Below are 22,338 nucleotides of genomic sequence, written 5' to 3' on the forward strand. Positions count from 1 at the left end.
TTTTCCTTTAAGACAACATATTCCTTGGACCAGTTGTAGAAAAGTAGGTACATCTGAGTAAGAACGTAAGGGGTTTCACTTTAAAAAATAACTATAACACTTTATAAGCTTATTTCAATCTACTCTTTTCCCCCGAAATCTAAAACAAGCAAACTAATACCTAGTGAAGCCACACTCCACGGAACTATTTTGTGGTGATTAGCACACTTTAATTGATGGAAATTAACTTATTCGATATTAATTAAAGATACAGCTGATGTAATTTCATTGGTTCGGGGGTCCGCACTTTCTAAACAAGCGCCACAAGGATCTTCTTTAACCAACAAGGCAAGAACATTATGTGAACTCCATATTTTTGTCACATTGCTGCTTGAATTTCCCAAAGAAACAGCAAAGACTGCATCAAATCCTCCTGCCCCTGGCACTCCAGCCAACAGTACTCCTTCCAAGTTCAATGTACCATCTAGAAGTTGCGTTTGTGATTCTGGTTCAATCTGTACACATTGGAATTAACTTAAAGTCTTCTTTAGTCATAAATTGTCAACAACAAAAAAATTAAATAATGAACCCAACAGAAAAATGATTTTATAACACCAAATCTCTGACTACAATTGAATGAGTTGAATAGGGAAATATAGCAATTATGCCGAGTAAACATCAATTTTCTGATTGATTCAAGGGGTTCATAATTGACAAGTTGAAACATAATAACTCTGTTTTATGTTTTAACTGAACCCGAGTTGTGATACTCCTGAATACTAAAAGAAGATACACCCCCCAGAAGGTTCAAGTATTAAATTATCGTCATGAATCAACTATACCAAAATCTGAAGATGTTAAATGATCCATTGTTTTTTGTTGATTTGGAACGGGGTGAGCAGTGGTTTGAGGGCTACTTAACAAGAACAGGCTAATAAAAATGATCTTATTTTGTGTACTATCTGTTACAAAAATGATCTTATTTTAATATGTCTAACGTGCCCCTTCAAGCAAGAGATCTTTAGGTTTGAAGCGTGGACAGTGCACAACCCACCAAGCTTGTGTTGCAATTCAATTTTTTTTTAAACGGATGAAGGTGCTAAGGATTGAACTCTAGACCACTTGGTCATATAGGCTCTAGAACCATGCTATGAACGGATCTCAAAAGCCTAAGTTGTTAGCTGAAAATGTATGAATGGTTTATTTACATATTTAACTCCCTGAAACAAGTTTATGATATAGGTACTAAATTATACTTTCTAAGGCAACACACTAACAAAGTAATCACTTGGTAGTGCAAGAAATTTTGATATGGGATTTTTTCAGTTCTTGAGCCACAGTGTATTATAGCAATGCATGCTATGGAATGCACAGATAGCAAGTAGATTGACCATAATGTGAATCCAACCTTAATACTTCCGTATGAATCACTGGGATGGCCTATATTATTTGCAAGTAAATAGTGAAACTTAGATGTATGATCATTCTTATTCACAAGATAAGAAATGTAGTACCTAAAGAGGTATGGATAAATTAAAGTCACTAATTTTCAATCGAAAAATGTACAAGGGTATGCGTTTCACCAAGACATATTTTGTATGACATAAATCAACATCATATGAACAGAGAACAGTAAAAACAAGTGCTCAATAGTTAAATGAACTCACCGGAACACCTGCGGCCTCGCCCATCAGGCGCATATGGTATCTAATCCTCAGCATGGCATCTTTTGCACTAAGCAGCGCTTTAATAACTGTTTCTTGGTTAGGTTCAGAAGGTAGTTCTATCCACTGATAACGCAATTTGAATTTCAAAGTTAAAAAATCCACATGAAAGAAGAAATGTTACTATATATATGAAAAATTGTAGAACTTATGTTGATTGCTCCTCCGTCTCTTGATGCAAAAGAAACTTTTCAATTTTGCCCTCTGGCCCCCTCCCTCCCAAAGGGTCAGCTCCCCTTCAAACTGGGGGTGAAAAACTAATAGATGTATAATGTATTTCCAAAATATAATTTTTAAATCAATCTCATTTACAAACACTCCATTGTTCATGGCTAAATGTTACAAAACTGACCATTAGAGTTGGGGGTGAAAAAGTTTTCAATTTTGACACAAAAGAAACATTTCAATTTTTCCCTCTGCCCCCCTCCCTCCCAAAGGGTCAGCTCCCCTTCAAACTGGGGGTGAAAAACTAATAGATGTATAATGTATTTCCAAAATATAATTTTTAAATCAATCTCATTTACGAACACTCCATTGTTCATGGCTAAATGTTACAAAACTGACCATTAGAGTTGGGCCACAATTTTTCACATCATTCCATAATTATAAGATTTGAGTTTACTGTGAACTATGAAGTTCATAATTCTCAGGCAACAAGGTCATATCAAGCATGAAGGGTGTCAAGAGGTGCAATAAAGATGCCAAAATTTCAGTTAAGTTCCAACTATACATCCAGCCACAATCAGATTATGGTCTGGAAAATATAATGAGAATGTTTTTTTCCTGCAAATAAGCTTCTTCTAATCTATACTCCTCTCCAGTCCAGAGTAGCTCTAGATAAACCATCAAAGCAATAAGAGAAGTGTACATAATCAGTAAAGATGTACCATCAAAAACTGTCAAAAAGAAGTGTAAAAGGCTAATCCAGAGCAAGAATATCATAGGGACACACAACGTTTAAGTTATCTGATTCTGACAGGAAGAATTGTCCAGCAATTTACTTTAGTTAAATGAGTATACAAATTCTGATTTAAAATCAGTTCCATTAAATTGGTCAAAACTAATTTCCAAGAAATACCTTGTCTGATCTGAGCATGCTGCAGCTTTCAATCACAGATTTATATGCATTCCATTGTTCCTTTGCTAATTTGCTTAACAAGTTTAATTGCATTTCCAAAGCTGAATTTGCCTCTGACAATCTTCTCCATGTGTCCAGGGCTTTCTGAGGGTCAGACTTTTGCCATTTTTTGACAGCACCAACCATTGATGGCGTGGATGATCCACCACTTCCAGGTTCTCCTAGTAACTAGAAAGGAAAAAAATATTAATCAGCCTTAGAACCAAGAGAATTCGTATGTAGAATCTGACTGAATCACAATTGGAAACCCTCAGTATTATTCATCTGCGAATATTGATATCACTGCGCCACCACTACCATGGCTGGATTTACAATGAAAGGTAATAGTAAATACTGAAACAGAAACAAATAACACGGTTTCCAATAGACCCTATAATCTTCCTAACTGGTCTCAATATTCAGGTGAGGACAGAAAACAATCCAATCATCTTATATATCTTTCAGCTTCTTTTACATATAAAGTTTGAAACCACCTAACTGATTTTTAAGCAATATTCATTCAGAAAATATTGAAAAAAAATTGAAGCACCAAGCTTTCTGTTTGTTAAACTGGCATCTGGTGCTTTTCAAAACTAAGCTAGTAAACTAAAATTTAACTGTATTATTGCAGAAAATAATTAAAATTCTGTCTCTCATGTCATCTTAAGCAAATGCATTTCAAGGTTTACAAAGGCTGCACGTAGAAAAGCACAACAATAAAAAACAACATAAAAAGATGTTAAAAATGAACAAGCTGTTAATGGATCTTAGCTTCCAAATATCGGATTCTTGTTAACCAAAACATCTGACATAAGTTTTCACATGATTGTCATAAGCAACTGTACTCTAGACAATTCTTAATAAATATCACACATGCTTAAGTAAATGACAGCATCGAATTTCCACATATAGAAAGAACCCAAGTACTCACATTAAAAGTCAACACCTAATCAAACAAAAGGTCAGAATTTTAGTCATTGGAAGACGCATTTAGTAATCATGAGTCCAAAACGTGGATTGCAGAAATGAAAAGCAATTCATGGATTTCCTAAAAGGAGAAGACTCTATCTAACAAACAACACAACATTATTTCTTTATTGTTTTTCTATTAAAAGAAGGTTGTGAATAGAACGAAATGTATATAAATAGAGTCAGGACTTGGGTGCATCCCACCATAACCACCCTTTCAACCAGAAGTGTCCATAGCCATCTTTAGGACATAAATGTAAAATAAGCAAGATTTAAGTTGTTTACAAGAGTCATCAAAGGTGGTAAAGAGAACTCAGTCGTGTCGTGGTCCCATTTTCCTCTTATAATTTCAGTGAGAACATCTGGTAAAGGCACTTCTTTATCTGCAATCTACGATGTCAATAAAATAGAAGACAATGAAGTTATTGATGTTCGTGGAACATTGCTACTAATTCCAAAACAAAAATTTTCTCAGAGTAAGACAAAACCAACAGAAGAGTCCTACCATGCTTGTATTAACAAATGGAAAAAACACAGATTGCAATGAATGGTGGTATATCATGAAAATATTTTTCATGAGAATTTCAAGAACTCAAAGATAATAGTTGTCAATGATCTCTAGATGGAACCCATACCCAAACATGGTTAAACAAACCAGGGAGGGTGCATTGTGCCAGTTTCATAACATATACATTGTTAGCTAAATGCACATCTTTATATACAGAATGAGATCTACTTACTCCATGTAATGTCTGTTCAAATTGTCAAATTGAAAGCATTCATTACAATAATTAAATCAACAAAAAATTATAAAATTTTAAAACTAGTTGATACTTCATCAAATAATTTCAACTTAACACATCATTATTTTTTTAAAATATAAGTCAATGTCATTCATAAGATTACAAACCAACAAATGTCTAATTTATCTAAAATTTAATGTTTAGGGATGTTAATGAGCATTGTAATAATATGACAAGATTCTATGTAAAGAAATTACAAGATTAAATGGTTTGATTGGTGAAATTAAATGTCTACGAAAAGAAATTGAACAGGATATGAGAGGGGAGGGGAGACCTGGGTGGAAGAAATCACTTCTGGTGAGAACCGCACATAGCGCTGACTGCCATACACAGCTGAACTGACATCAAACCCACTGCCTACTTTCCCCTGTGCAATACAGTGTGCAGTTTGAGCAATTTTATGCACCATATCAAGATCAGCAACATCCTTCCTTTCCCGGTGATCTTTCGAAGAGGAAAGCTTCACCACATCCAGGTAATGAAGTAAGGCAGCAACTACAGCCGTAGTCATCGCTGCAGATGAGCCCAAACCAGTTTTAGCCACTTCAGGCTTGCAATTGCCCCCATCAGCACCATCAGCATTGAAGGTGATGGAGGAAAAAGGTGGAAGGGAGGCCAACGATTCTGGCGTCAAAGGGAGTCCACGTCTCTCAATCTGAGAAGCGTTTATTCACAAATAAATATTTTGGTCAAAACTTTTAAATGCTCAAATCATGAAAACAAAGGGTAAATTACCTCATTCCTGTATGAATAAAAATCATTGGAGCCCAAAATTGTAATGTCAAGACCTACAGATCAATCCAGTCACAAAATCGGACGTTTAAACCTGTTTATTCATTTTTCAAAAGGGCAGAGAAGCGTGATACCACCTTGTAAAAGCAGTTTGTGCAACTCCTCCTTTTTACTCTGGTCAAACGACGCACAAGCAGCAGCCACGGAATACTGCACCGCGTATTCCACAAAAGGATTTCTCGTATCACTGAGATAATTAACCAATCACAGAAATTACATCAAACATTGACAAACCACAAAAAGCACAGTAATAAAGCGACCAAACATACAATTTCTACATTGCTTGCTAACAGTGAAACAATTAATCTGAAACGGAAAACGTGCCTTGAGGAAACAGTTTGGATGGCAAGATTTTTGAGCGCGAGTTTGTAAAGAGCTTCTCTGGAAAGCTGAGGAGAGGTTAACCTGATATCTGTCCATGCCTGGATGAAAATAAAAAAAAGAGAAGTAAGTAAAAGATAAAAGCAATAATGCGAAGAGAGAAGAAGAAGTATATCAGACCCATGCCCAGGAATCGGATTTGATTTGGTGGTGAAGAGGTTTGATGATGGCGTAAAAGCGAGCGTTTGTACTGAGGACAAGTCCTGAGTTGGGTCGCTCCAAAATGAGATAACCACCGGTCATTAACACTTTTCCAGGAGCTGAAGTGACAACTCCTAAGAATGCGGTTGATTTTCAAAAGCAAGGTTTGAAATTAAGGCTATCAAACATCATAAAAGAGGAAAAACTCTCGCTGCAATAATGCAAATGTTCACCAACTGTGCAGAATTGCAGGTTAGTAACACCCACCTGGCCACATCGGGTTGTTGAAATAATCTGGTTTTACAGATTTCCCTGTAAAAACAAAAGATAAAGTAGAAGAACCTCAGGTCTTATTCAGAAATCAGGCCTTATTCTTATAAATGGAACCGTAGCAGATAATAACCTGAGCAAGTTTGAGAAGCTGAAAACCACCCAGAAACAACAGTGGAATGACACTTTGCCTCTGACTCAGGGGATGAAGCTTTAGCCTTCAAACAACAAGAGGGAATTTCCTTCTCTATTCCATTCCCCTCACTCGCCTTCCCATCCATAGTCTTCGGGCATTCCAAACCTTTTCCTGCGCCGGCCTCCATATATTATTCTTTTCTTCTCTGGCTCCAGTCTCTGTACAATTAGCACACAAGTTGTCCAAAAGATTATAATTCCATTATATATAAACAGAATCCACAGCACTTACAAAACGAGGCTACAGGTAACACAATGCCAAAAGAACCTCACTTTATAAGAATGACCACCAACACAAATAATGGAAAGAATTTGCTTTCCTGTTTTGTTTAGTTATACAAATTAAGCTTGAACTTTTGATCACCAAAAAATAAAGGGAAAGATTGGCCAAGAAATAAGCCACCAGAAAAAAGAGATATCCAAATTACAATTAAAATTCTACTTTGATCATAATTTACATAACAGGTATAGACATAGAAAATAAGCTAATTAAGCATAAGCAGAAAGAAAACAAAAAACTTGATATACTTTTCATAAAAACAGCAATATAATATAGTATTTTAAAAAATCAAACAAGTACTCATTCATGCTACAAAATAGACGAGACAATCAAATCTATCTGACAAAATAACGTGCCTAAATAATTTATTTAATTAATTCCATATTTAAGCCCGGCAGCCTCTGATTATACGCCCTGAAACAGGAAACAAATCATGTCTCGAAAATCTTTCTCCTCCCATTTCCAGGTTTACTTTTCAACAATTCCAAATCAAATGATAAAAAAAATCAAACAATCAAATAAAATAAATAAACACGCAAACATAGAAAAGCCAATCCCGCAAGAAAGCTTCCAACGCGTGCATAGTTTCAGAGCGGCAAATAAAAAAGAAAATGCAGCGCGGAACATGACATGACAGAACGGGAAGGAGGAACGTGTTATTGCTATGGTGCACCGTAGAAAAGAACAGAAGAACGTGAAACGCTAGGGTTTAGAATTGGAAAAATAGGAAAAAAAAAGAAAGAAGATAAAGTGGAATGAAAGAAAAGGGAAAGAGGTTAGGGTAAAAAAGGTGATGATGAGAGTGAAATGAGGGTGTTGCCTGATGAGTGATGAGGAGTGAAATGAGGGCGCTGTAGATGCGATGCGATCTCCACTGTTGTTTCTCTTTCAGTGGTGTGTTTTGGTTTCACAGTGAAGAAGAAGCAGAACAAATAATGAATGGCCTCGCGTTGCACGTGGCGGGTGCACGTGTACCTTAATTTAAGAATGTGCAGTTTCCACAGTAGTTGTGGTTCTATTTTCAACTCTTCCACATTCCAATAATTCCTTCCCATACTTCCTCATGTAAATAGATAATTTTGTCATTAAAAACAGTACATTACGAATTTTACAATTAGGTAAAAATCTTGTTTAACACATTCTATTTTAGAATTTGAAAAATATTTTGGAAATGTTTTCTGAATTTTATAATCCAAAATTTTATTTTATTTTTAAATATTTTCCATATTCTACCATATGAAATATATATTTTTTAAGAAAATACATTTTTGATTAAAAAAAATAGAAGGTATTGTCAGATTTAAAAATACCTTCGAGATTCTGCATAATATTTTGGTATTTTAAAAAGTAACATCAATAAAATAATAGTATTTTTGATATTTTAAGAAGTTTATGAAGGTGTAGAAAGATACAACCATTTATTTAGATATGTTGGGCCAGCCTGACTGGGCCATATATTTGTTTACATATTTGTAGGCTTTTGCGGCCTGCACCCCCCATTTGTACCTACATCCCCACAATGATCAAAATCAAAATTTTACTTTACTTTAAAGTCATTTCCGGATTACGACAATATAATAATTTTAGGAAAAAAAAAATCTGAAATGAAATTTCTGGAATGCCATGAAATGTATAATATATTATGAAATAATATTTTCATAATAAACTCTTCAAAAACATATATAATATCTTCTAAAATGCGTTTTTAGAACAAACTTTTTGAAGATAGTTTTTTTTGTGGCCTCGTACTTTGGCCAGGAAATATATTCCCCACTTCTGTTAGCCTTTGCTGGAAAGGTAAAATTCAATAGTGGAAACAAAGAAGTAGTTATTGGAAATATATCTACTTCTTATTTGATAAATTTTGAATATTTATAATTATATCATGTATCAGGTACTAAAGGTCTATTTCATTGTGCATGATGAGAAAGATGATTGGATGAATTCCCATGTATTAACATTTTCAGGAATAGATTCTTCTTACGCATTACCTGATAATATCGCTATTATAACTCTGCAGGTATATATGTCTTCAACTTAAAGGGATTCCTTATCCCAAATAGTATTAGTTCAGTAACAAGTGAATTTACAGGGCCAATACAATGATGGTATCAAAACTTTGTTTTATTTGTATTATGTATGAGAAAGTGCACATATGTTAGGCCATCAAGATCAGAAGAAGGGTTGAAAGAGAGAGAAAGAGATATAGAGAAAAAAAATCAAAGAACATTCAAATCACCAAAAAAAATACACATGCCTTTCACCTTCTTGTAATAGTTAGTCGAATACACATTACAACCAATAGCTACTAATTGTTATTAATATTCTAAGCAGTACTGTAGAACACATAACACCTCCCTACAAAAAAATTATAATTTTAGTAGAGGTTTATTAGTGGATGTTATTATAACCTCTGATAAAACACAAATGTTGCAGATGTTTGCAGACTCATAGTAAGACACATATTTATTAGAGGTTTAAAATCTCTTGATAAAATAAAATAAAAAATATATTTAATTTTTTTTTGTATGTACTTTGTTTCTTCTCTCCAAAAAAAATCATTTTTCACACTTTCTAAAGTTTCAATTTTTCAAAAGTTCTATTCTCATTCTCATTCCGTAATTCTCCTAAATTCCTTTGACACTCTGTTTCCTAAAATATTTTTTTTCTTCTTTGTCATTCCAAATCTCCAAATTTCTTTCTCCGTTTAACTAAGCCCTTACCCGCACCTTCATCGCAACCCATTTTTTGTCAACCTCATCCAACCAAGATTCTCTTGGCGATGGGGTGGCTCACGTTGCAAGGTTGGCCGCTTCTTTGATGTATGGATTCGTACAAATGTGAGTATAAATATTTTCATTATTGTATTGGAATGAAGATGAGACACGAATATACACAAGTGTATGAAGACTTTTTCTCTCCAAATTACAAGTTAACTAGGTAGAGATCCACTAATCATAGGAGTCCATCATTATTAAATTAATTGCATATAATTGCGTACCATATCCTACAATAATTGGATATAATTTGATAATTACTATTCCCTTAATACGACACTTTTGATTTATTTGTTATGTTGTTTCCAAATTTATGCAATTATAATTTATTTATATACTTATTATTGAATATAATAAAAAAGTATTATTTTAACATCAAATTATTGATAAAATCATTTTTTTTTAAGTTTTATCTTTGTAAAAAAATATTGAATAAATATTTGGAAGCGTATTAATGTGAGTATGAATATTTTTATTACAAATGTGAGAATGAATATTTTTATTCTGGGGCCTGCAGTGTCGCTCCCACCCGGAATAGAAATCTCTTCCTGACGAGCAAATGAAGTATAACTTTTCTCCAATGTCATTGCTGTCGAAATACCTCCTTGAACTCTTATCTCATATATGAAGTATATTACTTTAGAATCGCCTTTTCTAAAAAGTTTTGGGGAAATTTTTTACTATCATGGCTGACTCTCAGTTGTGCTAACATAGTAGTGATTTTTCCTCCTTTTTTAACTAAGAGGAAAACTTCCTTCATAAATAAAATCATATATGTTATAATAAATAGAATCTGGAGTTTCACCCTGTGGATGTGGGTGAAACCTGTGTACAAAGATATCACTATAGTGCCTGTTGTCCCACCCATATAATATATTATCAGTATTCTTGTAGCCTCTGGCTTTTTTTCATCAATTTTGCTACTGTTTTCTGTGCTTTCCTGAGGACTTTACACAGTTGTAAGGAGCTAAGCTAAGCTTCTATCTTATCTAATATGTGTACTCATCCAAAGCAATCTTACCTAAGCTATAGAATGTTTATACTCTAATTGATAGGTATCTTATTTAAAAGAATTCTAAAGTCACTTAGTTATTGCCTTAGCCATAGTGTTTGAGCACAACAACTTCCAGCTGCTATATATTCTGCCTCTGTTGTAGAAAGAGCAACATAGGCTTGTTTCTTGCAATGCCCAAGAGATTAGACTTGACCCAAGCATGTGACAAGTTCCACTTGTGCTTTTCCTATCAACCTTGCAACCTGCAAAGTCAGAATCTGAAAAACCATTTAAGTTCAAGGAAACATTGTTTGGATACCATGGTCCAACATCTTTAGTCCCTTGCAAGTATTTCAGAATTCTCTTAACTGCATTGTAGTGTGATTCTCTTAGCTTCTGACCCCGACGGCCCCTTTTGCTTTATCTATTCCATCATCTTTCGAAGACTAGGGATTCATTTACCCCTTACTCCCTTCGAACGCACACTTCTGACCGAGGTGAACGTAGCCCCTGTCCAACTACATCCCAACAGTTGGGCATTCGTAAGGGCTTTCGCCATCCTCTGCTACAGCCTCGGCCTTACGTCGGTAGACGCCTTTCTTTTCTTCTTCGAAGTTAAGGACCCTAGGAAGAAATTGTGGGTTAGCTTCAATGGGGTGGCGGGGAGGGTGCTCTTAATGCTCTTCCAACAATCATATAAGGGGTTCAAGAAGAACTTCTTCAAAATTAAGAGCAATCGGAGGGACCCCGCTCTCCTCGATGGGTTTCCCTTGTATTGGACGGAGAAACCCAACCTTCAGAGACCCCGAAGTCTTGAGGACCTAGCCCCTCAAGAGCGGGGGGTGTGCAAGTTCCTCTCTAGACTCCCTGCTCCCTTCAACACTTTGGAGTTGCTCAAACATGAGTTTAGCCCAAAAAGTCTTAAGACGTATATTGGTATTCCCTGGTTCCTATATTCCCTCTTACATCTCACTTTCGCTTGCAATCTCTCTTCGTCGTTTATTCCCTGTGTTAAGTTGTTGTCTATGTGCAGATATGGGCTTTAGTAACGACAAGAAAAAGAAATTGATCGATCTGCTAGCCAAGCGAAAGGCGACCGCTATCGGGAAGGACACATCAATGCCCATTGCACCCTCAACCTCAGTTGTTCCTACCCCTCACCCAACCGAACCAGCCTCCGTTGTTGACAAGCTAGAAGGGGTTGTAGCCGTCGATACTGATGACGAAGAGACATGCATCGGGCTTGTCTTCAAAAGGTCAAAAGTTGGTGAGGTCGTGGCACCCTCGACTTTTGCCTCGGGTGGGACCCCGGCCTTTATGGATCATCCTCCCAGCGCCTCCTCTCCACTCCCCCTTGTCGTACACGAGGGTGGAGGAGAGAGTGCCCCCGAGGGCCAAGAGATGCCTTCCAGCTCACCATTTCCCTTGCTGCTCCAACGAATACTCAGTCGCTTTCAAGACCAAGTGGTGGTGGAGGAATTGAGCGACAATCTCCTTCAGGACCGCGTGGTCAATGTCCTTGGGGACCTCTTGATTGCCTCCAATCTTGCGCTCAACAGGACTCAAGAGGCCGACGACCTCAAGGTTAGGGTGGCAAAGCTCGAGGAGGAATTGACCAAGACCTTCACCAATCGCGAGACCGCCATGTACTTGGAGATGGCAAGCCTTCGCCAATCTGAGAAGGATGCCAAGAAGGCCCTTCATGACAAGGACCAAAAGGCGGTTGAACTAGAAACGAAAATCTTCCCTCTCCGTACCCGTGCGGTCGAGCTTGAAGATCTGGTGGCGGAGCTGAAGGACAAAGTCGCCAAACTGAAGGAGAGGGCCACGCAGCGCGAGATCCTTCTGGGGTAGGTTGAGGGCGAATTGGCTGTGAAAACTGAGTCCTTGGCTGAGACGATTAAGTCCTTTAAAAAGACAGAGGAGGAGCTCACAAACGATGTCGTTGACGCTTATGGTGAGGGGTTTCAAGATGTCATTGCTTAGTTTGCCTGTGTGAATCCTGAGGTGGATCTTACCCCCTTTGGTGAGTCCAAGTGCGTTGTTGACGGGCAAATCCTGCCATGAGAATGACTTCATAACTCTGTTTTTGTTGACAAACAAACTCTCTTGCATGTATACACTTATAAGTATTTATCTTCTCTTTAATTGTTGCCTTTACTCGCTTCGCTCGACATACGGCGCCTCTGACTTAGGTTTGCCCTTTAGGTAGCACGTTTGTCTCGTATGTTGTTCGACCCCGGAGTTAATACGCAAGAGGGAACGTATGTCTTCCCCCCTTGGTGTTTCTAACCCGAGTGAACGACTCTTTCGCGATTTCATCCTTATTGTATAAAGTCAAGGGATAGTTGATCTCGACATTGCTACAAAAGTCAAGGAACGAGTCTTTGGCGTTTGAACCATACTTCTCTTTGCCTTGGTGAACTTACATGAGAGAGGCTTATTGGGAAGGCCAAACTACCTTTGCTCTCCGTGTATCACTTCAAGGTAAGAGGTTCATTTAATTAGCGAACCATACTATTCTTTGTCTTTGTGATCTTGCACGAGAGGGGCTTATTGGGAACACCAAGCTACCTTTGCTCTCTGTGCATCACTTCAAGGAAAAAGGTTCATTTACTTTGGCGAACCATACTATTCTCGGGCTTGCTGAACTTACGCAAGAGGGAAGGTCCCCTTGGGGGACCATACTACTTCTGCTCTTGGCTTATCACTACAAGAGAGAGGTTTGTTTACATTGGGGAACCATACTATTCTTCGCCTTGGTGAACTTGCACGAGAGGGGCTTATTGGGAAGACCAAGCTACCTCTGCTCTCTGTGCATCACTTCAAGGAAAGAGGTTCATTTACTTTGGCGAACCATACTATTCTCGGGCTTTGTGAACTTACGCAAGAGGGAGGTCTGTTGAATCAAGTGTGTTCAAGCTTTGAAGAATCCAAACCCTTTGAAGGATGATGAAAGACTAGTTGTGCTTGTTTTTGCTGAGTTGTCTTTTAGTTAGGATCTGGGGTAGATTTTATGTATAATCCACTCTTGATTAAATCCAAAGCATAAACATTCTCAATCCTTTTAAAAGGAAATTATTTTTCAAACTAAGTGAAAAACAACTTGTTGTTTTGTCGAAACAACCGATTGTTTTATACTTAGGAGTTTTTAGAAAGGTTGAAAACTGTTTTCAATGGTTGACTTGCTGTCAAAACCGAAACAACCGATTGATTCGTGGAAACAGCCGATTGTTTGTTTTGGTACCATAACAGAAAACTGTTTTGTGCTTTGATTGAACATTAAATGATTTTCTAACTGTTTAAGTTCCAGTTTTTTTAATGCTTTGACCAAACTTTAAATGAATAGTTTGCTAAGATTTGATAACAAACAACAACTTTGAATATATACAGAAAACAGATTTGAGTTTTTCAAGAGATTGAGATTTTGAAAAGTTGAGAATTGCTTAGAGATTGAGTTTGATCAAAGAGTGAGATAGGATTTTTCATCTTGTATTGATTTCATATTTGTTCTGTAACAAGTGTAATCCTTTGTATCTTTTGAAAGAACCTTGTGTGTTTGCTGAGAAGTGTTGTGTGTTCTTGAGGGGATCAAGATCAGCATTCTTAGTGTGGTTGAGCTGGACCAAAGGAAGTGTGTGTCTTGAGGGGATCAAGGTCACTTCTTTGGTTGTGTTGTAAGTGATCTAGGGTTGATTGCTTAGTGGATTCCCCAGTGGTTTCTGGGAAGACTGGATGTAGCTCTGGGTTTAGAGTGAACCAGTATAAACCTCTGTGTGCATTCTCTCTATCCTTAATCTCTATAAATTCAGTTTTGATATTTGTGAACTAGTATAAACAACCGATTGTTTCTGCGAAACAACCGATTGTTTTTCTGGTGCTGTGTTTTTTTTCTTTGTGTTTTGGCAAACTGATTTCCTTATCAACTGTTTCTCGAAGTAATTTCATTCTTGACTTAAAAGTTTGCGAAAACCCTCTTTAAACCATTCACCCCCCTCTAATTTAAAGCCATACATTCTTACAATTAGCATCAAGAGCTTGGTTCTTGAAATTTATTCAAGTGTGATCCTAAAACTGTTTTTTAATGGCTGATAGACTACCTTTTGGGAAAGGTGCTTCAATCAACAGACCACCTCTGTTTTGTGGTTTGAACTACCAATTTTGGAAAGTCAAAATGAAAATCTTTGTAGATTCACTTGACAAAGGTATTTGGGATGCAATTGAAAATGGCCCCTTTGTTCCAAAACTTGAAAAAGATGGATCTTTCATTGAAAAACCTTGGTCTCAATGGACTGATTCTGAAAGCAAGAAGACCAAATTTGATTGCATTGCTAAAAACATAGTAACCTCTGCCTTGAATTCAGATGAGTTTTTCAGGGTCTCTCCATGCAAAACCTCAAAGGAAATGTGGGACACCTTGGAGGTAACTCATGAAGGTACCAATGAAGTGAAGAGAGCTAGAAAGCATACTCTAATCCAAGAGTATGAGATGTTCAGAATGCTCAAGGGTGAAACAATTGCTGAAGTGCAGAAAAGATTCACGCACATCATCAATCATCTCATGAGCCTTGACAAGACCTTTGAAAAAGAAGAGTTAAACATCAAGATTTTGAAATGTCTTGATAGAGCATGGCAACCTAAGGTAATTGCAATATCCGAATCTAAAGATCTAACATCTTTGAGTATGGCTTCTTTATTTGGCAAGCTTAGGGAACATGAGTTAGAGATGAATCGACTCAATGTTCAAGAAAGCAAAGACAAACACGTAAGGAATATTGCCTTAAAAGCTGTCAAGAACAAAGGCAAACAAGAATCCAACGATGATAGTGATGAAGAGAACATTAGCTTGCTATCCAAAAAGTTTAGCAAATTCTTGAAGAGGAACCGCAACAAGCACAACAACAAAGATAAGTATGGAAACAAGAAATCTAATGATTTTAATTCCAATAACTATACTTGTTTTGGTTGTGGTGAGCAAGGGCACATAAAAGTAGATTGCCCAAACAAAAGCAAGGAGAAAAAGCCTAGCCACAAGGAAAAGAAGGGCAAGACAAAAAGAGCCTACATAGCTTGGGATGAAAATGAGGTATCCTCATCAAGTGAAGATGAAAGAGCAAACATCTGCTTTATTGCTGAAGGAGATGATGAATCTTGCAGCTCAAGTGAAGTAAGTTCTTGTGCTTCTTTAAATGAACAAAATTATAGTGAATTGCTTGAAACTTTTCAAGAAACTCACAATGAAGTTAATCGATTGGTTCTTTCAAACAACCGATTGAAAGAACTTAACAGCTGGCTGGAAAAGAGACTGAAGGCACTTGAAGAAGAGCTAGAAAAATCTAAAAAGGATTTTAAAAATCTTGAAACACATTTCAAAAACTCTTCTTGCAAGTGTGACACTCTCATTTGCGAAAATTGTGAAAACCTTGAGAAGAAAGTGCATTATCTTGTTAACACTGTGGATAAGCTTTCAAAAGGAAAATCTAACTTTGAGAATGTCTTGGCATCTCAAAACTGTGTTTTTGGAAGGGCTGGTTTAGGCTTTAATCCACAAAACAAACAAGATAAGTTTTCAAAAAGTTTTTCAAGAAAGCCAGAAAAACAACCGATTGTTAAGTTGAAACAACCAATTGTTACATGCTTTTACTGCATGAAAAATGGCCATTTGGTTAGATTATGCAAAATAAGAAAGTTTTCTGTTCCAAGAGGCTTCATGAAATGGATACCTAAAGAATGTGTGGTTTCAAATGAGAAAAAGAAATCAATTGGATCCACATTTGTGAAGGGGCCAAATCTTGTTGCTTGAACTCATGTTTGTGTAGGAAATCTAGAGAAATGTGAGAGACTGAGTCATTTGATCAAGTTCTTGGAAGAAAAAGGTTAACATTGAAGCTGAATCAATGTTCTGTATCTGTCCAGAGGCTCTCAATGGTCAAAAGGAGGCTTCTTGATCAAAAGCATATGGCTCAATGAAGGAACATCACAAAGGATAAGACCTTCCTTATCTCTAACCTTTATTCTTGTTCAAGTCTATATTCATGCCTAAATATCTCTTTTAAAATGTTCAAATTCATCTGCTTTGAACTCTTTCTGCTTAAAATTAAAAATTCAAAATCAAGTTTACTGCTGCAGAAAAACAATTGATTGTTTTGTGCCTGACAGCACTGTGAAGAAATCAATTTAATTTTTTTTAATTTCTATCTGTTGCAGATCAAATTAAAGAAAGAATCCTTGGTCAATGAACCTGTGTTGAAAGCTGATCACGCTCAGAAAGAAGTTACAACAGTCATAAAAGAATATATTCCACAATCTTGAAAATTTAAGAGCTTTTATGACTAGTCAAAGATCACATGTGATGACCATGTGATTTTCTGCTTTTTCTGACGTTTTCTGTGCAGGGCTTGGTCAAGTCTTTTCTCTCTGAAAATCTGGTACCCACTCACGTCATTGAATGCAATATGATTTTGTTTTTGCTTTAAAATCTGTTGCAGCTGATCTCTTTCACAAGAACAACCAATTGGGCCATCTCTTGCAACATCTCTTGCAATTCTTGTCTGAGTTTTTCTCTGCTCCTTCTCTACCTTCATGGAATCAACTCCTCCCACCTCAAAGAGAGTTAAAACCAGAGCAGTAAGGTTTGGAGAAAGGTTAGAAGGATGGTTTTCTGGTGATAATGATCTAATTGAAAGATATAGGTTTGAGACTAGCACAAAGGTGATAAACAACCCCAAAGTTGTGTGCTTTGATTGGCTGAAAAGCCAAAAGCTGGATAATGCAAGGAGGCTACTCAAAGATCAATCTCTCAGAAAGTTCTTGGAGATTAAGGGGAACATCTACCCAGATTTGATTAGAGTGTTCTACACAAATCTCAAATTTGAGGGAAACAGCCTTGTCTCTCATGTGAAGGGTGTAGATATGGAGATCACCTATGATGTGTGGCTTACTAATCTTAGACTTTTTTTTCCAATGTTAATCTCGAACAATAATTGCGTCTAATTTGATAATTATTATTTCTTAATAACACACTTTTGATTTACTTTCTATGTTGTTTCAAAATTTATGCAATTATAATTTATTTATATATTTATTATTGAATAAAATAAAAAGTATTATTTTAACATCAAATTATTGATAAAAATCATGTTTTTTTTTAAGTTTTATCTTTGTAAAAAATATATTTAATAAATATTTGGATGCGTACTAATGTGAGTATGAATATTTTTATTATTGTATTGGAAAGAAGATGAGACACAAATATATACAAGTTCTAAGTTAACCATATTTCTTTTTACTCTTTATATGCATTACCATATTTTGTAAAAAAAAATATTTAATAAATATTTGGATGCTTACAAATGTCAGTATAAATATTTTCATTATTGTATTGGAATGAAGATGAGAGACAAATATATACAAGTGTATAGAGGCTTTCTCTCTCAAAATTAGAAGCTAATTTGGAACATATCCACTAATCATAGGAGTCTATCATTATTAAATTAATTGCATATAATTGCGTATCTTACAATAATTGCGTATAATTTGATAATTATTATTCCCTTAATATTACACTTTTTGATTTATTTGCTATGTTGTTTCCAAATTTATGCAATTATAATTCATTTATATACTTATTATGGCATATAATAAAAAGTGTTAGTTTAACATCAAATTATAGATAAAATAATGTTTTTTTTTATGTTTTATCCTTGAAAATCGATACTAATGTAAATATGAATATTTTTATTATTGTATTGGAATGAAGATGAGAGACAAATATACCCAAATTATAAGGAAACCATATTTCTTGTAACCCTTTATATGCATTACCATATTTTGTAAAAAAAATATTTAATAAATATTTCGATGCTTACAAATGTGAGTATAAATATTTTCATTATTCTATTGGAATGAAGACGAGACACAGATATATATACAAGTTTATGGAGAATTTCTCTCTCCAAATTAGAAGCTAATTAGGTAGGGATCCAGTAATCATAGGAGTCTATCATTATTTAATTAATTGCATATAATTACGTATAATATCTTAAAATAATTATGTATAATATCTTAAAATAATTGCGTATAATTTGATAATTATTATTCCCTTAATATGACACTTTGATTTATTTCTTTGATATGTTGTTTCAAAATTTATGCAATTATATTTTATTTATACATTTATTATTGAATATAATAAAAAGTATTATTTTAACATCAAATTACCCATAAAATCATGTTTTTTTAACTTTTTATTTGTTAAAAAAAATATTTAATGAATATTTGGATGCGTACTAATCTGAGTATGAATATATTTACTATTGTATTGGAACGAATATGAGACACAAATATATAATAAAGAGAGGCGCGTTCAATCCCCACAAGCTATCGATCTATAGAGAGGCGCGTTCAATAGCCCAGAAGAAGCGTAAGCTTGGCGAGGAGAAGAGATTGGCAGCGAAGGAAGAGGTCGATAAGCTTTTATCGGTCGGGTTCATACGCGAAGCCCGATACACTAATTGGTTGGCTAACTTAGTCATGGTCACCAAGGCTAATGGCAAATGAAGCATGTGTGTTGATTACACGAATCTCAACAAGGCATCCCAAAAGATTTGTACCCCCTTCCTAACATTGATCGGTTGGTAGATGGCATGGTGCTCACAAAATTTTGAGTTTCTTGGACGCATATGTTGGTTATAACAATATAAGCATGTATTTGAGGGACAAGGAGAAGACTGCCTTCATGACGAACGGTGCAAACTATTAGTACGAGTTAATGTCGTTCGACTTGTAGAATGCTGGAGCGACCTATCAAAGACTCATTGATAAAGTCTTCAAGGGAATTATCGGTCGGATCGTGGAGGTCTATGTGGACGACATAGTCCTAAAATCGGACTCATGTGACCAACACATCAAGAACTTGGAGGAAGTCTTTAAGGCTCTGAGGAAGACGAACATGCGCCTCAATCCCGAGAAGTGCGTGTTCGGCGTCGAGGGAGGTAAGTTCTTGGGTTTCATGTTGACCCACCAAAGAATCGAGGAAAACACAGATAAATGTCGGACGATAACCGAGATTATAAGCCCTCAAAACGTGAAGGAGGTGCAACAACCCATTGGGCGTCTTACCACCCTCTCTCGTTTCGTCCCTCGCCTGGCCGATCGTACAAGGTTGATGGTGCAACTGCTTCGAAAAGCAACAAAGTTTAGTTGAGACGAGAAATGTGAAGAAATTTTTCAGCAGCTGAAGGAGTTCTTATCCTAACTGGCGGTGATTTAGAAGCCGAGACTCGACTAGTAGATAATTGTCTACCTGTCAGTCTTGAAGGAAGCGGTAAGTGCAGTGCTCGTACAAGAGGTAGGAGAAGGAAGAGCGCCCCCATGCACTTTGTTAGTCGGACGCTCCACGCGGTCGAGACAAGGTACCAGATGAGAGAAGGTCGCGTTCGCTGTTGTGCTAACGACAGACGAATGAGACCATACTTCCAAAACCATACTATCATGGTAAGAACCGACTGTCCAATATTTAAAATTTAATCTAAGTTAGACCTTGCAGGACGCATGATAGGGTGGTCAGTGGATCTCTCGGAGTTCGATATCCACTATAAGTCAAGGGGCACAATCAAATCCCAATGTTTAGCTGACTTCTTGACCGAACTAAATCCCCAGCAAGACCTCTCGACTGGATGGATAGTGTATGTTGATTGGTCACCCAATTAGGCAACATGTGGAGTTGGGGTCGTCCTCGAAGTACCAGGTGACCTCCTCTTAGAGTAGGCACTCAAATTTGGGTTGAAGACCACCAACAACCAAGCCGAGTACGAGGTTGTCCTAGTCGGTCTAAACTTGGCATACGACATGGGAGCTCGGGAAGTAACATGTAAAAGCGACTCCCAATTAGTGGTCAGGCAGATAAAAGGGGAGTTCGAGGTGAAGGAACCTTTTTTGCAAAGCTACTACCATACGGTCTCCAACCTCATCACCCTGTTCAATAGGGTAACGATGGATCAAATCTGCTGAGAGGACAACACGAGGGTTGACGCGCAATCTCGGCTTGTTACAACCAAGAAGAAGAGCCACCACAAATTTGTGGTGCAAATCCACCTAAAAAATCCCAATGTAGGAGAGGCCAGATGTTTAGCCGTATCTGAGACCGACACCTGGATGACTCCAATTATTCAATACTTAGAGCTTAGCATATGCAAGCTGGAGGAGGAGAAAGCAATGAGACAACAATGTGCAAGGTACATGATCGAGCAAGACCTCTACTGAAGAGGATACTCCAGTTCGTCCAAAATTTCGTGCATAAAAGCATTGTGTGTCGGTTCGGAGTCCCCCACACCATCATAACCGATAATAGACTACAGTTCATTGACCGAGGACTTCAATCCTTTTACAAGAACCTCGACATAAAATCCGTAACAAGCTCGATCGAGCATCTCCAAACCAACGAGCAGGTCGAGGCAGTGAACAAGGTTATCCTTAACGAGTTAAAGAAGGGGCTCGAAACAGAGAAGGGGCGGTGGACCAAAGAGGTTTTAGAGGTATTATGGTGACTATAAATATTATAAGATTGAAAATATCAAGGAGTTATGGTGACTATATACATTTTTTGATCAAGTATTTGTTGTCAAAATAATAACTATGAATAAAACAACTTATTTAATGAACCTTAACTGATGACCGGTTATTTATGAAGTAATAAATGATAATCATACTACCAATTCCATGATTGTCATCTAAGAGATATATAAATCTTTACTCTTTAGGGAGTACCATCCATCTTGTCTCATACTTTTAACTCTCACACTGTTAAGAAACTTATCATTTTTTTGCTCCTAGTGACTTAAGCATTGGAGAGTTTTTTCAAGGTGGACCTCCCCCTCACAACGGAGACCAACTGAAAGCCTGTTCGTTTCCTGAGGTACACCTTGTCCTCATCGAATTACACTTCCCAGGTACATTTCCAATAGGAACATTTGGCGCTCACTGTGGGACTTGGGTAAAACTTTTCTAGACCAAAAGATTTAAGGTTTTGATGAGAAGTCAATCCATTGCATCATCCTCATCCGCAGACCATTGAACAACTTGTATGTTTTATTCATAATCGGTCATGTGCCATTACTTCTCTCTCTCTCTCAATATCTATCTATATATCTATCTTTCATTTGTCCATTTTTTTTATGTTTTGTTTGTAGTTGGTGCATGTTGGATGTGTAAGACCTATTTTCCTGGTGTTATTGACTGAACAACTCTAAAGTCTGAAGCACCTATTGATGTTTTTTTTTTTCTACAAAGTGTTTTTAGGCACCTTTGATTGTGATTTCGAGTAATGTCTTCATTGGGATATTTTGCTACCTCAGACCAAACAGTCAGATAGCTCACCAAGATCAAGCAGTCATTAGATCAACAATACTTATCCGAGTTCAAACACGAACATTAGCAAAACCTTTATAAATCTTAAACCAATTAACAAATATTACTCAAAATCGAAATCAATGGTCGACCTACACTAAACTCAAACGGGTCCAAACTGAACTCGTTCACTCTTTGGTTGCTCATCACCAGATTATCACCTCGGCTTCTGAATTGGGGGCTTGTGTACCTACCCGTCATAAGATCGGGAATGTCAAGAGTTTGGGTGACTGTATATATCCCTTAACCGAGCCTTCATTGCCACCAATGACAATTATGAATAAAACGGCCTACTAAGTGAGAATTTACTAATAAGCGGCTATTTATGAAGCAATAAATGACCAATTCAAGGGTCATCACCTAAGAAATCTATAAATACCTAAGTACAATCTATTTATCTTATCGCATACTTTTACCTCTTATATTCTTAAGAATCATCTTTCTCTTCCTACTTAAGGATCTTGGATAATCTTGAATTATGTTACGTATTTTTTTATGAAAATAATTATT

The 22,338-nt window shown here is 36.5% G+C and overlaps 1 protein-coding gene across 3 annotated transcripts; it reads right to left on the reverse strand.

Moving 5' to 3' along the window:
* LOC137820430 (GHMP kinase family protein) lies at window positions 1-7,644 on the reverse strand. 3 transcript variants are annotated; one of them, XM_068624522.2, is made up of 12 exons: window positions 7,472-7,644; window positions 6,310-6,530; window positions 6,174-6,218; window positions 5,886-6,040; window positions 5,709-5,806; window positions 5,462-5,571; window positions 5,328-5,380; window positions 4,867-5,247; window positions 4,075-4,179; window positions 2,782-3,009; window positions 1,647-1,769; window positions 1-494 (listed from the first exon to the last, which is right to left on the reverse strand). In XM_068624522.2, the coding sequence occupies exons 2-12, from the start codon at window positions 6,497-6,499 to the stop codon at window positions 228-230; spliced, it is 1,755 nt and encodes a 584-aa protein (XP_068480623.1). In that variant the 5' UTR covers window positions 6,500-6,530; window positions 7,472-7,644; the 3' UTR covers window positions 1-227. The 3 variants fall into 3 exon arrangements, with proteins under 3 accessions (XP_068480623.1, XP_068480624.1, XP_090151273.1); XM_068624523.2 differs by having other exon boundaries at window positions 7,008-7,510; XM_090295147.1 differs by lacking the exon at window positions 4,075-4,179 and having other exon boundaries at window positions 7,472-7,612.
* Between the last annotated feature and the right edge of the window lie 14,694 nt (window positions 7,645-22,338).

Source organism: Phaseolus vulgaris, chromosome 9 (assembly GCF_051622355.1).
Source record: "Phaseolus vulgaris cultivar YP4 chromosome 9, ASM5162235v1, whole genome shotgun sequence".
Lineage (NCBI taxonomy): Eukaryota > Viridiplantae > Streptophyta > Magnoliopsida > Fabales > Fabaceae > Phaseolus > Phaseolus vulgaris.

What these genes read in the sequence shown, in the direction of transcription:
- LOC137820430 (XM_068624522.2), bottom strand. Translation starts at nt 6,499, where the DNA reads ATGGAGGCCGGCGCAGGAAAAGGTTTGGAATGCCCGAAGACTATGGAT. An exon ending in AAGTGATTTCTTCCACCCAG is followed by an intron (nt 4,180 to 4,866) that starts GTCTCCCCTCCC and finishes TTGACATCGTAG; the next exon opens with ATTGCAGATAAAGAAGTGCC. An exon ending in TACCACCTTTGATGACTCTT is followed by an intron (nt 3,010 to 4,074) that starts GTAAACAACTTA and finishes TTTCCTTTCTAG; the next exon opens with TTACTAGGAGAACCTGGAAG.